The following is a 13,269-nucleotide window of genomic DNA, read 5'->3' as shown; positions in this document are numbered from 1 at the left end:
GTTGGCGCGCCGCATATGATGACCTCCGTGACCCGTCCGCCCTCCCGTCCAGCCTGTCTGTCTGTCTACGGGAAACACGTTTTTATTCCACTTTCCCACATAATTCACAGATACAACGACACCGACAGCGACACCGACACCGACAATCGATACTCATTAAATTATTCCAAAAGTAAAATAAACACAAAAGAGCGTAATTATGTAATGCCGAGACTACTCTTATTCACCGATTCCAGAAAAGGTTTAACAAACATTTACGACGAGTATGCCGACGAGGGGCAGTGCAGGGCATACCCCGATTTCCCTTTACTTTCGGACTGTATCTGATTAATACATTAATATGCACTACATTTTCATTGTTTCACTATTTATTTCGGTTGATGTTTTGATGTTTTGCTGGGAGAGTCATGGAGGGTCCTGTCGTTCAAATATCACTGCATCATTTTTGCGCGCACGCCGTTACATGCTTGCCACACACGAATTGTCGACGATCCTTGCCGAGTAAGCTTCGAGTTGCGACTGTGGCCACTATGGACTGTGCCCCCTGTTTACGACTGCGGCACTGGGCCAGAGAGCGAGCGCCGGCCGAAGACGGCCACGAAGAGAGTGAGCCAACACGTGAGAGAGGACCCTGGACAGGACTTGCCCCGCGACTCGACTCTCGCCAGGCGGCGTCTTCGGCTGCGATTGAAGGTTCCATGTAAATTGTGGAAAAGCAACAATTTTCCGCCCCCCTCAACTGAGCCAGTGTGCGTGCAGGTGTGTGCCTGTGTGCCACAGAAACTACATATTAATGTCCATGCATATGTATGCACTTTCACGACTTTCACGAGGAGATGGGATGGCCCATAAAGCTCTCCTGTCTCCTGTCAGTCGAAAGGGGAAGCGCAAATTAGACAGATAGTAAAAGGAAGGAAGAAATTATAGAAAATTACCTGCGAAGGATTTATAAAGACACCAAGGGGCCAGGGCGAGGGGTTATTTATTATAAAATTATTTCCTTCATAGTCTCCCATGCCGAAGCTTTACATAAGCCCCAATAAATCCCAGCCAGCCCACGTGTAGAACAAAATCCAAGAAACAACCACAGCCGCATTGAATTAGAAAATACAGAACAAATTGGGTCAAGTGGCCGCATTGGAATTGAACCTACAACCATTTTTTAACCACACTCTGTTTGCTCGCACACCCCCATCACCCATCACCCCACACCCCACACCCACTGCCCCTCCCACAGCGGACAGGACAGGACAGAATGTAAAGGATTCGGAAATGGTTAACCACAAAAAAGAGCCAAACACTACAGAAAAACTACAGAAGGAGCAACAGAGAGAGAGAGAGAGAAGAGAATGGGGTCCGTTTTGGTGGTGTACCCCGAAAACCGCAGCCAGTACAAGGTAATCCACTCGGCTCCTCTGGCAGCACGACAGACTAATGCTTTTGGTCAGCAAAAGTCAGGTGCACGAACACAAGTCGTTCCCTGTGTGTGGCAGTGGGAAATGGGACTGGGCATGTGGGAACACGTATACGTACAATACACAACATTCAGGGGTTTTTTATTTGGGTTTTATTATGGCTTGAGTATCAGAGTAATTTGTTATATCAAAGTCGTACTCACACTCGGTTGGGGTGTTCCGGGCTTCTCTTTCGATGTTCATTCCACAGAATTTTGTTTGCTTATAAAAAAGAGCGGCTCCGCTTTCAGTTTTCAGTACCCTCTACAATACATTTAATACGTAAATATTTCACTCACCTCCTCTAGGGGGAACATTGTACGAGGAAGAGTGTGGGCCAGAGAGAGAGAGAATGAGTAAGCGCGAGTATCCGTCCTGAACTGTCCTGAACTGTTTCCAAAGTATTCGAGCATATTGGATATACAAACGACTCTATCAATTGAGAGCGGTCTATTTTGTTGGTGAAACTCGGAACACAACATCCTGTTTTTGGGTGATACGTATTGTTGGCTCCTACAGGCTGACGTGTGTTGTTACCCATGACTAGACGCGCGACAGATGGCAAACGAGGCCATCAAAAGACCCGTAATGACTTAAACAATGCACAACAACTTGACCGAGAGTGGAGTCGGAGACCTTCCTGAGTACTCAAATAATGGCACATATGGGCTGCTTCAAATTGTCTCTAGGAAACTATTTTGCCACCCATTTATAATTTATACATTATAAATTCTCTGAGCTCTGAAAGGTGTTACTGTCTTGAGTTAGGTAGCCTTTACCTCAGCTACGGGGAGATCTGGACTCGGATGGAGTAAGCTATACGAGTCCTGAGTCATGGACTCCTTGGCCAAAGCAAGATATAGATCTCTGTTGGGTTTGAGTGTGCTTAACTTTTTGTTTGGTGTTAAATTTTTGTCATTTTCAGTTTGCGTACAAATGTATGTACACAACATTTGTTCTACAACAGAAGCGAGGGGGGCAGGGGCAGGGGCTGGGCGAGGGAGAGGGAGAGACGAGAACATGTGTGTGGAAATTTGTTGGATTTCCATGACAAAGCTGGACTCCCATGCGGCCGCCGAGCTATTTTTAGGTTATAACAAAGTGTTTTGCTGGTCAGGACACGCGACACCAGGACATGGTAATGGCAACGGTAACATTAATGGCAATGCTAGCGCTGACGGTAACGGCATTTCGGTTATGCAAATGCAAACAATGCATTGCCCCCGAGAGTCGATGCCAGCATATGCGCTCCCATCCAGCACGCCAAGAAAAATAAAGGTACGAAGAAGGGAAAGCCCCAAAGAACTGAGAACTGGCTGAATGGGGCGACATATGAGCTGTATAAATAAAAAATCAATCGAAAAGAAATGTAAATATGTAAAGAACTATGTCCCAGTCGTAGTCACATGTCCCTACCCAGTCCTAGTTCCAATCCAACTCCCCCTACCAGTCCCAGTCCCAGTCCCCGGCCCATATGCATGCCAAATGAGCCAACAAGAACATCGCTGAAACAACAACAGCGACTAACATGTGGGCTTTATAAAAAATTCAAAATTTTAATCGAAACATAGTGCAAGCGGAGCGGAAAATAGAAAAATAGAAAATAGAACAGAGCACCGTGTTCGGGAGAATGAGCGATGCGACCCAGCAGATAAGGAAAGTGCATATAAGTATGTATGTATGTATGTACCCCAGTATCTGTGTGTGCCTGTGTGCATTTGACACGGCAAAGCGAAAGCCAATTGCCTGTCAGTACTGGTCGGACTGGTCAAAGCGTGCACTTCGACCCCCCTCCCCCTCTGCTGCCCACAAACTGCACCTGTCCTGTACACTGAGGATATACGTATGTTAATTAAGAATTTAAGATCATGAAAATGAAATCTATTTCGGGCGAATACCCTTTTTTCAATATCCCTCATTACCTGCGAAACAGCAAACACAAACCTCAGGGTAGCCCAAAGTGGTCCTACAAGAGTTATCCCCTGCAATGGTGTGTTCCCTACAAGGGAGTTGTCCCTTAAGATAGCAATATTCTCAACAACCTCTCTACTTAAAAATTGTACTGTTGGGGTTGGAGACTCAGAACTAATCCAATAAGTAATCCGTTTCATTAGTTGGAGCCTCAGAATCAATAAATGCTTAGTTTCATTCGGGATCTCCTCCTGCGATCCCTATCCCTCTATTCCTATCCTATCCTAAAGGCAGCTACAACATAAGAACATTAACCACCACGGTGGCAGTACAAGACTCTACAACAATATTTTTTGACTAGATGTTCACCCACTTGGGAACGTGTAAGCGCTGTCTAGGATTGAATTGTTTTATCGAATTGTGGCGGTTGTGGGTAAGGATCCTCACCAAATTGTATCCCCTATTAGGCAATACATGGACAGTTAAGAGTTTGAGATTTAAAAACAAAATAAATTCGGAAACTGATTTCTAGGTCAGGATTTCTTCACAGTGTTTCCCTGCCCTCCTTCAACGGTCGATTGCACAAATCGTAACGTGATAAGTGTTTTCCGAAGTGCGGTGTATGGTACACTGTTTACGGTTAGTTTTTTATTTTTTATTACCTTCTGCTGATGACTTTCTCCATTTTTATTTGTAGGCAATAACTTGAATTCTGTTTTCGTCTTCTCGGGCATCTCCTGGCAGACATGCTACTATTAGCTATATTTTGGTTTAGCATATGTTAAGAAATTAGATATTGAAATTCAAGTTCATAATGTTGCAAAAGTAATAAGAACATGTGTGATATGTTCGAACTGAAGACTTGATTGGGTAGCAGGGGTTGCCACAAGAATCTGATCTGTGGGTCCATTAAATGTATGCACTAACATTTTTATGTATGGTACCAAAAGCACTCACAAGATATGTTAATACACATCGACACAGAAAACCCAGCTCACAAAAAATGTATAGAATAAATATAGAATATAGAATCACGTCGCCACATGTAAAATTTGTGATATACGCCCAAAATCTTTTACCACAAAAATTGTTGATTTGTAAACAGAACTTGGTACGACACTTTGGCAGGATTTTTAAATTGTGTCGATAGAGTTATTACTCTATCTACCTGAAGACATTGCGACCCAAAATAGAAGTTTACTACCATTTTTAATGTTTCTTCAACTTGGCAATTTGCTTAGTTTTTTTTATGGATAGTGCCTTGTTTAGATGAGAAGTTTTTAGTGTTAAAATATCTCAACAAAATTAGCAACTAATCATTAAAATTGTCCAAAGAATGTGCCCGCCTCTCAACATACACTAAGCACGCTTGCTTAATTGACATGTAATTCCAATGTTCTATTGCTAGATATATTATCTAATAGAGATCCCCGTGTTTATTTTGTACGCTCTCCAATCTCGCTAAAATCTAAAAATTCCAATGATGATACTGTGAAAGCTCTCAAAATCGATCATAGGTGTTGTCAGACTGTTCAAACCGTAAACCATGATGATTGCGGAGCTTTTTGTGCAAAGAGACTATAAACAAGACGAAAGGAGGAGGGAGGGAGCGAGAGGAGAAGATTATAATGCTCTAAGCTAGAGATTTACTGAGCGGAGAGTTCTTATCGCCGCTTGTAACATTTTACAGTTCGGTTCGGTCTACAGGTTAGTTTCTAGATATGTTCCGCGCTTTGGGCGAGTGCTGACCGATAAATCGTCGAGAAATCGTGCCGAATTGCAAATAACTTTGCAAAGTTACATGTTTACATCTTGTCAGAGTGCCAGTGTCAGTGCCAGTGTCGATGGCAGGTGCAGTCGGTGGGCATCGTATTCGTAATTAGTATTTCCCCTGCTCGGCTCACCTGTGGATTGTGTCTTCCCTCATCGTCGATTAGTTTTTGTGTGTGTGTTTGGGTAGAAAAGAAATTAGAAAATGGTCTGCAAGTCGTGGACGCTGCCGCATCGGTCAGCAGTCCCTCCTGCGTCCCACAGACTCTTGGGATCGGTTCGCCTCACGTACGCCGTGTGCGCCTTCCTGTCGATCTGCCTCCATTCTGCCATGCGCAGCATGCTTGCCATGGTCATACTACGTATGGTCAAGCCGCGACCCGAGGACAGCCTTCTGATGGCCCTGGAGCTGGAGCGCAGCAACTCCACTGGTCCGGGGCAGTGCGGAGGCCCTGTCGTTGGCCCGGCCTCGGGGATCCAGGTGACACAGGCAAGTCCGATGCGTTTTTTTGTTGGGTGCACAGAAATCTGATCCAGCGTTTGCAGCAGACGGGCGGCGACCTGCCCTGGACACGCAACCAGGAGCTTACCTTTCCCGGCGTCTACTACTACGGCTACGTCATCTCGATCCCCCTGGCCGGACACCTGTCGGATCGGTTCAGCAGCAAGCGGCTGTTCATCCTGTCCTTGGTCTTCGAGGCTTCGGCATACTGCCTCCTCCCAACGATGGCGCATCACAGCTATGGCGCCGCGGTAGCCGGCTTGGTGGTCTCCGGCATGTGTGCGGTGAGATGAGTCCAGCAGATGGACATTGGATATAACCTTCGCTTTGTGTTCGCAGGGATGCGGCAATCCGCCGCTATACCAGCTGTTCGTGACCTGGGCACATCCCACGGAGCGGACGTCGCTGCTCTCGTTCGCCTACATCGGCCTTCTCATGGGCTCTATTGTGGTCTATCCGGTGGCCAACTACCTCAGCGACTTTGCGTGGGAGCTATCCTTCTATGTGGTTGGAAGTGTGACGCTGGTCTTCGGCATATCCTGTCACTGGCTCATCTACGACACACTGGACCAGCATCCACGCATCTCGAATGCGGAGAAGGCGTACTTACAACGGGAGCCGTTGTCCAGGAGCCAAGTAGGTGACTAAGTAGGTGATCCACTGGTTACTTTCTCTTTATTTTCCACAATTTGGCAGTTAAATGTTCCTTGGAGACAGCTGCTTACCTCGCTTCCTGTGTATGCCTTCATCCTGACGCACGTCTTCCACAACTACACCTTCCTCGTACTGTCCGTCGTGATGCCGCGCTTCATGCGCGAGGCCATGCAATTCACCATCCATGATGTCGGGGTTCTGTCGGCGGCTCCGTATCTGGGCGGTATGTTCTCGAAGCTGATATGCGTCTTTAGCTGCGGCTACGTGGAGCGGCGCGTGGGTCTCAATCAGAGCTGGATGCGTCGACTGCTGTATGTCGCCTGTAAGGGTATGCCTATCCAATTCCTTAGATGTTGGATTCATGTCTCCGTTTCCTTTCCAGGTAGCATTTTAACGATGGTTTTTATTGGCATTATTATGTGGGCCGGCTGCGAGCAGAAGACACTAGTAATGCTGATGTACGCGTTCCTTTACGCCACCACAGACATGGGTTTCAGTGCCGGCTACTGGCCCACACTGTTGTACTTCGCGCCTTCCTTTGCCGGTCTTCTATCCGGACTGGCCAACTGTTTGGCCCACCTGTCTGGATTTCTGGCGCCCCATCTCGTGGCCGCTCTGGTGCATACTGTAAGCATGAACTGGTGTATTTTCAAGGCAAACCTTTAATTAATATCGTATTATGCAGGGCACCAAGGCCGAGTGGAATATTGTGCTGCTGACACTGATCCTTTTCAATGGCATGGCCATGTTTGTGTTTGGGCTGTTCAGCAGTACGAGGCTGCAGTCTTGGGATCCACGCAGACACGCGGAGTCTTTAAGTGCAAATCAAGACAACGTTCATTAGAAATTAAGAATTAAACCTATTTTATTTTTTGTTCTTTGTGTTTTTATATCCGCGCCCATTGAGTGTGCACCTCTGTAATATCGAATAAAGTAGATTCTAGTGTTTTCTAATGTTTTATACTCTTTGCATTTCTCCTTAGATGTTTGATATCGGATACAAAACAAAAATTAGCTTAACAAGAAATGCAAATGAATATCCCTTCTAATAAACATTGTCGTATCGCCTCTTAAATACATGTATACATAGTTAAAAAGATGGCATTCCCAAAAATAATATTTTAACTACGTTTAAAGTTTCATAGAGAAAGCTAGCATTTGAATATATACCCTATATAATCATTAATCTAACTATAATCCCAAGATGTTCCATAAGAGACCAAAGCACACCTACTCGCCCATAGGTGTGCAGAACCAGGACTTCATCAGCTTGATTTCGTGTCGTTTTTTACATTTGGAAAAAAACGCAATTTGCAATATTCATGCTTAAAGCAATTAAATTCTTTAAATAAAATAATAATTAGATAATAAATAATATTTCAGAAAAAAAGCGAGAATGAACAGCATCGAAATATTTTATTTATCAACTTCTCGAAGATCCCAATGTAAGCCACAGCAGCATACAAATGGAATTAAAGCACGACTTCAACTTAATAGTTTAAGTTGAATAAGTTTAAAAAGTGTTTAATATATTAAATGCATAGTAGTATCAGCATCTGTGGTTCGAAAGAAATTGCTCTATCAACTGAACAATTAATAAGAATTGTCTTGGATTTTTTTTCTTTCTTGTACTTTCTTAGAAATTATCTCTGCATGAACCAAGTCCAGTTGGATGAACCCGGCGGTCGTAAGTATTTTTAGAAAGCGGCGATAATTGCCACAACCCATGGAAATGTTTTCAATCTACGACTGCTATAAAAGCTTTCGAGCACTATCGGAAAATTGCAGTTAAATTTTAAACATTGCAAGATGCAGTCCTATTCGATTATAGCCCTGGCCGTGATGGTGAGAGCTTTTACTCTGGGAAATAAACAAGAATCAGCTTCTATTAAATCGATCCACAGAGCCTGGCTAATGCCGCACCCAGTGATCCGGACAGTTACGCACCAACTGAGGCTGTTAGTGTTCCATTGCCGGATTCGGACAAGAATCATTTATGCAAATTTCACGAGTATCTCAATGGAGTTAGGATGGGACTTTTGAGGTTGGACTTTATGTCTAGGGCAGAAACAAATTTCCCAAACGAATTTATTAACTTTTTAACGAATCGCCGACGCGAAAAGAACGCAACTCTGAGCTTATGGCAAAGGAATTTCGGCGTCGACAAGGACCAGATAAAGATGATCCTGCGGAACAAGACTGTGGCTCAGGAGTGGGCAAAGGATCATGTGTTCGAGTCCCACTACCTTGAGATGCATTTGTCCTTGTTCAATGCACTGCGTTCCCTTAAGGAGCGTATGGTCGAAGAGGCAACCCGATTGAAGAGCAGCCTGAGCAGTGCAACTGTGGCTAGAGAGCACGAACTCTTCGATGACGTCAATCAATTTGAAAATTCAAGGAGAAACGGGGTTAATCCCATAACCGATTTAATAGACAATCTTGAATCGAAGATCGAAAATAATTATGAATGTTCTACATAATCTACATAATCTGAAAAAATAATAAGACTTGTCTACTCCTCAGACCATTTGTTTTGTTAAGGGCTGCAAGATACTAATATAAAAACTTGACATAATATTTATTAAACGTACCACTCCCAGTGGGGTTTCGGATATCTCCATTTGTATTGTTTCTAGTTTACTGCTTCTTCGGGATCGACTATCTGTGATATCGATAGTGATATCAGTTTTTTGTCTCACCAGCAGGATAAATATTTACATTTGTATGGACAGTTTCCTTCACCTCTTATCAGAAGATGAACTTCTGCATACCCTGGAGAAAAGGATCTTATAGAATTGTGAAAATTGTCATACCAGGCTACTGGAAAGTAATCATATCATAATCATATAAATAGGTATAAAACATGTCAATCTAAGAAAGTCATCAGTAATATTTCAAATCAGCTTGAAACCAGAATTTTTTAAATATTTAAAAGAAAGAGGGTATAAATGTGCATAGCTGATACCGGTTTACCAGCAACGTAATATACCAGTCGCACTTACGTTTCATTACGTGCATACTTACGTTTTCTGCTTGAATATATTGTCGAAGTTTTTAGCTTAAACCTTATTTTCGACATAAGGCAGTGAAAGGAAAGTACCAAAAATGAACCAACCTTGTAGAAAATTGATTCATCAATCGGATAAAATTATGAGATTAGAGCTAAGGATCCTAACTAGCTATTAATTTCCAACCGAATATCAAAAACAAGAAATATGAGGAACTTAAACACAAATAATTCGTCAGTATATTTCCTGTATATTTTGACCGATATTTCGGTATATTTCTGGGGCCAGACCGTATATTTCATCGGTCCGCGGTCACACTGCCCACCTTGCTTTATAAATCATTGTAAATTTTTTTCATTTTCAAATTTTGTTTTGCTACGCTTACGAACGTGTTGTGTTCCCGCACAGCACTCACTGGAATACGTTTCGCAATAGATGTATCAAAATTTTCGTGTGAATTCTATCTCGATGCTACAATAAATTGAGCTTTCCCCTTTACAACGCAAAATTCTCAGTGAAAGATCAACACAAGCAACAAGGCGCCGTGACATCTACATATTTTGTTTGGCAATTGAGCGCTCCTTCAGCATTTACAAGTGAGTAGCACGACATGCGAAATAGTTGGCCGTCAGCAGGATCAAAAAAGCAGAGCCAGTAGTTTCTGATGAACATCGGTGTTTTTGTGCGCAGTGGAGACGGGGGAAAAGAAAGGCGGAAATCAGAATTCAGACGCTCGCTTCCTGATTATATTCGCCAGCCTGCTTCCTGTGTCAGCACTTCCGCGACACTGGGCTGTCGTTTACTCTAAACTGCTTCTTGACAAATCAATAAACGGTCAAGAGTCCAAAACATCTCCTACTAAGCTGAAACGGGGGGACGACTCTTGATAGATAGCCTACGGTGTGTACGTGAGAGTGCGTGTAAGGCAGCTTTTTTCATTTCGGCGCAATAACAAAAACCGAAATATATTAATTCTTCTGTCGAATATTTAAACACTTGCTACCTTGAGCGCTTCGTGTTGTGTTATTATCATTGTTGCTGTTGGCCCGGGTTGAGGGAGGTTCATTCAATCACATACGCAAGCACATGCATACACATATGCACTGTATACTCAAGTGCTTGTATCCATACATATGTATGCGTGACGGTTTACCACCTTTGTGTTTTATGCATAACATTGGCTGTGCAAATACATTTTAATTTTCGCAATTTTATTTAAAATATACCCAGCCGCAACAAGCTGAATTCTACAATAGCGCGAGTTAAGAGTGTGTGTGTGTGTGTGAGCGAGCACGTACACAAGGAAAGTCTGGCTGGTGTTGCCTGCTAAAGATTTAAGAGAAAATGCTAGATATAGCTAGAAACCAAAAACGACCAGAACCGATTAAACGATGGGACATTATCTCTAACTGGTCAAAGTACCGTTACAAAGATGACCCACAAAAAGAAGAAAATAAATTATGAAACCCAATTAATAAATAGAAATTCAATTAACTACTAAATGGTTGACAGTTAAACCAATCTAAATTTGGCGGTAAAAGAGCTAAACGGCCTCAGCTGTCTCACGCACACATCGGCACGTACACACGAAAAGACAAACAAACAACCCCCCCTCCAACGAATATTCGTAGTCGATGACGAACGCCGCTGACCTGACTTATTGCGTTTTTGCATAAATTCATACTTTAAATTTGCACAACCGACAAATTGTATAAACAACTGATAAGAATAACGGCTCTTCTATACGCCATAAAATGTTTAATGCGTTTGCCGACTGGATGTGATAATGCCTGATATCCTTATCAGTACCTGATAATTTTCTCTCTTTTGCTCTCGTACTTTGAGCTGAATCATTTTGTTTTCGAAACTTTGTATGTACTTGTATGTATTCAAACAAAACAAAATAAAAATAAATGTATAGAAATATCTCACATTGGACGAGTTTCGGTTTGTTTATTCCCTGCAAAGTGGGACAGGTTCTCGAAAACACAACAGCTGGCGTGGTCCGGCTTCTTGCCGGTAGAATATGGACATACTTAGATAATAGAAGCTAAACCCGCCTCGCCATTATACGCTTGGCTAATGAGATTAAATTGATTAATAATACCTATGTATCCCACCTTACAGGAATCATCATGTTGTTGAAGGTACCATCTGTGGACTGGTCGGAGCAAATCATTTATGTGATAGACGACGACGAGTCCCTGTCGGATTTCGACGATGAGCCAGATTTCTCCGAGTATATGTGGATGGAGAATGAGGAGGAGTTCGACAAGAACGTAAGCAGCACAAAGGATTATAAGTAAAAGTAATTAACGTCTTTTTTACGTTTTGATAGGAACTCCAACGACTAGAGGAGGAGGAAATCATGCAGGAATGTATCGAGGCTATGATGGAGGACGAGCTGGAAGAGCAACTCAACGAGTGGGAAAAGGCAAAGTGAGTTGAGGCCATCTGGTCAGATCGAGCATATGCTCTAACCTTTATCTGTTGCCCTGTAGAACGGAGGAGCAGAACACGGCACTTTCCGCCCTGCCTAAAAGTCAGTGCAATGTGGAAAAGTCGGTTTTGAATCCCATGGCCGATGAATTTGTACCGCGTAGTCATATATTGGACTTGCCCGCCTCGTAAAGTCAGCCATCCAGCCCGACCACCACCAGACTCGCAAACTCACTCCCATAACACGTGGACCTCACCTGACAGGCGCTCCAGTTAGCGCTCCAGTCGACACGCAAAAATCCTAAGAAAAATTTTTAAATCCTTTGCAAAAACTCGAACTACCATTAGTCCATGCCCCGAACGGCTGCAACAGCAGGATTCAAAGGAACTTGGCCATTACCCAACAGATACGCATAGCCGTAGACAAATAGATGGTTCTGACCGAATCCAAGTGCTGGCGACCGAAATGCAAAAGAATAACATTTCTGAAATCAATTATAAAATTAACAAAAAGCCACTAAAAAAAAAAAATACAAAACGTTAAAAGAGAAACATACAAAAAAGGACCTAAAACACCAACAAAAACAGCAAGTAACGACTAACAACTATGCCACGTACATCATCGTACATCGTAATTAGAGTTAAACACGAACTGTTTGCCCAGGAATACGGAGCCGGAGCCGGAGTGGAGCTCTCGCTCTGCAGACAATGGCGGTTTGATGGTGAAGCTGAAGCTAGCGAAACTTTGGTATCAACGTACAAAACGAAAACAAATGACTTTTTACACGCGACAATTTTCTGTTGCAACATTTCTACCGACTTGAAAACGAAACCAACTACGACTACCACTAAAACCACTACATAACTGCGCCAATTTCCAGCTAAAGAAAATGTAAGCAAAAACCAAGACTCGACCCGATTGTGTTAGACACAAACAGAATTTACAACCCGAACCGTCATGCCGTTTAAACGAAATTCTATGCAAAGACTTTAATTTTAGTTAATATTTTATTTAATTTACGACACACGACTTCCCGACACTTTCTACACTTGTTTTAAGTTGAAAATTTGTGTATAACTTTTGCTTTTATTTTTTTTTAAATAATCTGTGTCCCGTCCCCATTCCACCCATTGTTAACTCGTTGTACGTTCTACCTAAGTTACCAAAATCGCTTGTCCACGCTCCCCATCTGACTCTCGCTATACTTGTAAATTACGACTATAATTAAGTGACTAAAACGAATCGAGAATTGAGATACTAATGTTAAAAGCCTCTTTATACAACTTACATGCATAGATATACATAGAATACCTAGTGTTAATCGAATGAAACGAAACGAAACGGGAACGATGCGGAACAATAGCTTTGCGAATTTTAGGTCAAAAATATTGTTCAGCACGTTTGCCCCACACAGCAAATGCACAAAATATGTAAAACAGATAGTTTTTAATGTCGTTAAATTCCGTTTTGGCATGTAGAGAATGATGGATAATTACTATTTTTTCAATCAGCTTAGACCTAGAAATTAAG

The 13,269-nt window shown here is 42.7% G+C and overlaps 2 protein-coding genes across 3 annotated transcripts; both read left to right on the top strand.

Moving 5' to 3' along the window:
• Window positions 1-5,020: 5,020 nt before the first annotated feature.
• On the top strand, window positions 5,021-7,441 carry LOC4801413 (sialin). The gene is given in 5 exon segments (XM_033376451.1): window positions 5,021-5,601; window positions 5,673-5,921; window positions 5,977-6,613; window positions 6,674-6,918; window positions 6,977-7,441. Coding segments are annotated over 5 exon segments (1,551 nt in total). The 5' UTR covers window positions 5,021-5,340; the 3' UTR covers window positions 7,136-7,441.
• A 2,184-nt stretch (window positions 7,442-9,625) lies between these two features.
• On the top strand, window positions 9,626-13,158 carry Paip2 (polyA-binding protein interacting protein 2). Of its 2 annotated transcripts, XM_033383314.1 has the most exons (5): window positions 9,626-9,642; window positions 9,708-9,895; window positions 11,427-11,578; window positions 11,638-11,738; window positions 11,801-11,942. In XM_033383314.1, the coding sequence occupies exons 3-5, from the start codon at window positions 11,435-11,437 to the stop codon at window positions 11,928-11,930; spliced, it is 375 nt and encodes a 124-aa protein (XP_033239205.1). In that variant the 5' UTR covers window positions 9,626-9,642; window positions 9,708-9,895; window positions 11,427-11,434; the 3' UTR covers window positions 11,931-11,942. The 2 variants fall into 2 exon arrangements, with proteins under 2 accessions (XP_033239205.1, XP_001358511.1); XM_001358474.4 differs by lacking the exon at window positions 9,626-9,642 and having other exon boundaries at window positions 9,662-9,895; window positions 11,801-13,158.
• The last annotated feature ends 111 nt before the right edge of the window (window positions 13,159-13,269 follow it).

The sequence above is a fragment of the Drosophila pseudoobscura genome, chromosome 2 (assembly GCF_009870125.1).
Source record: "Drosophila pseudoobscura strain MV-25-SWS-2005 chromosome 2, UCI_Dpse_MV25, whole genome shotgun sequence".
Taxonomy (NCBI): Eukaryota; Metazoa; Arthropoda; class Insecta; order Diptera; family Drosophilidae; genus Drosophila; species Drosophila pseudoobscura.
The sequence above is the reverse complement of the archived record's forward strand: the minus strand, read 5'-3'. Positions and strand labels throughout refer to the sequence as shown.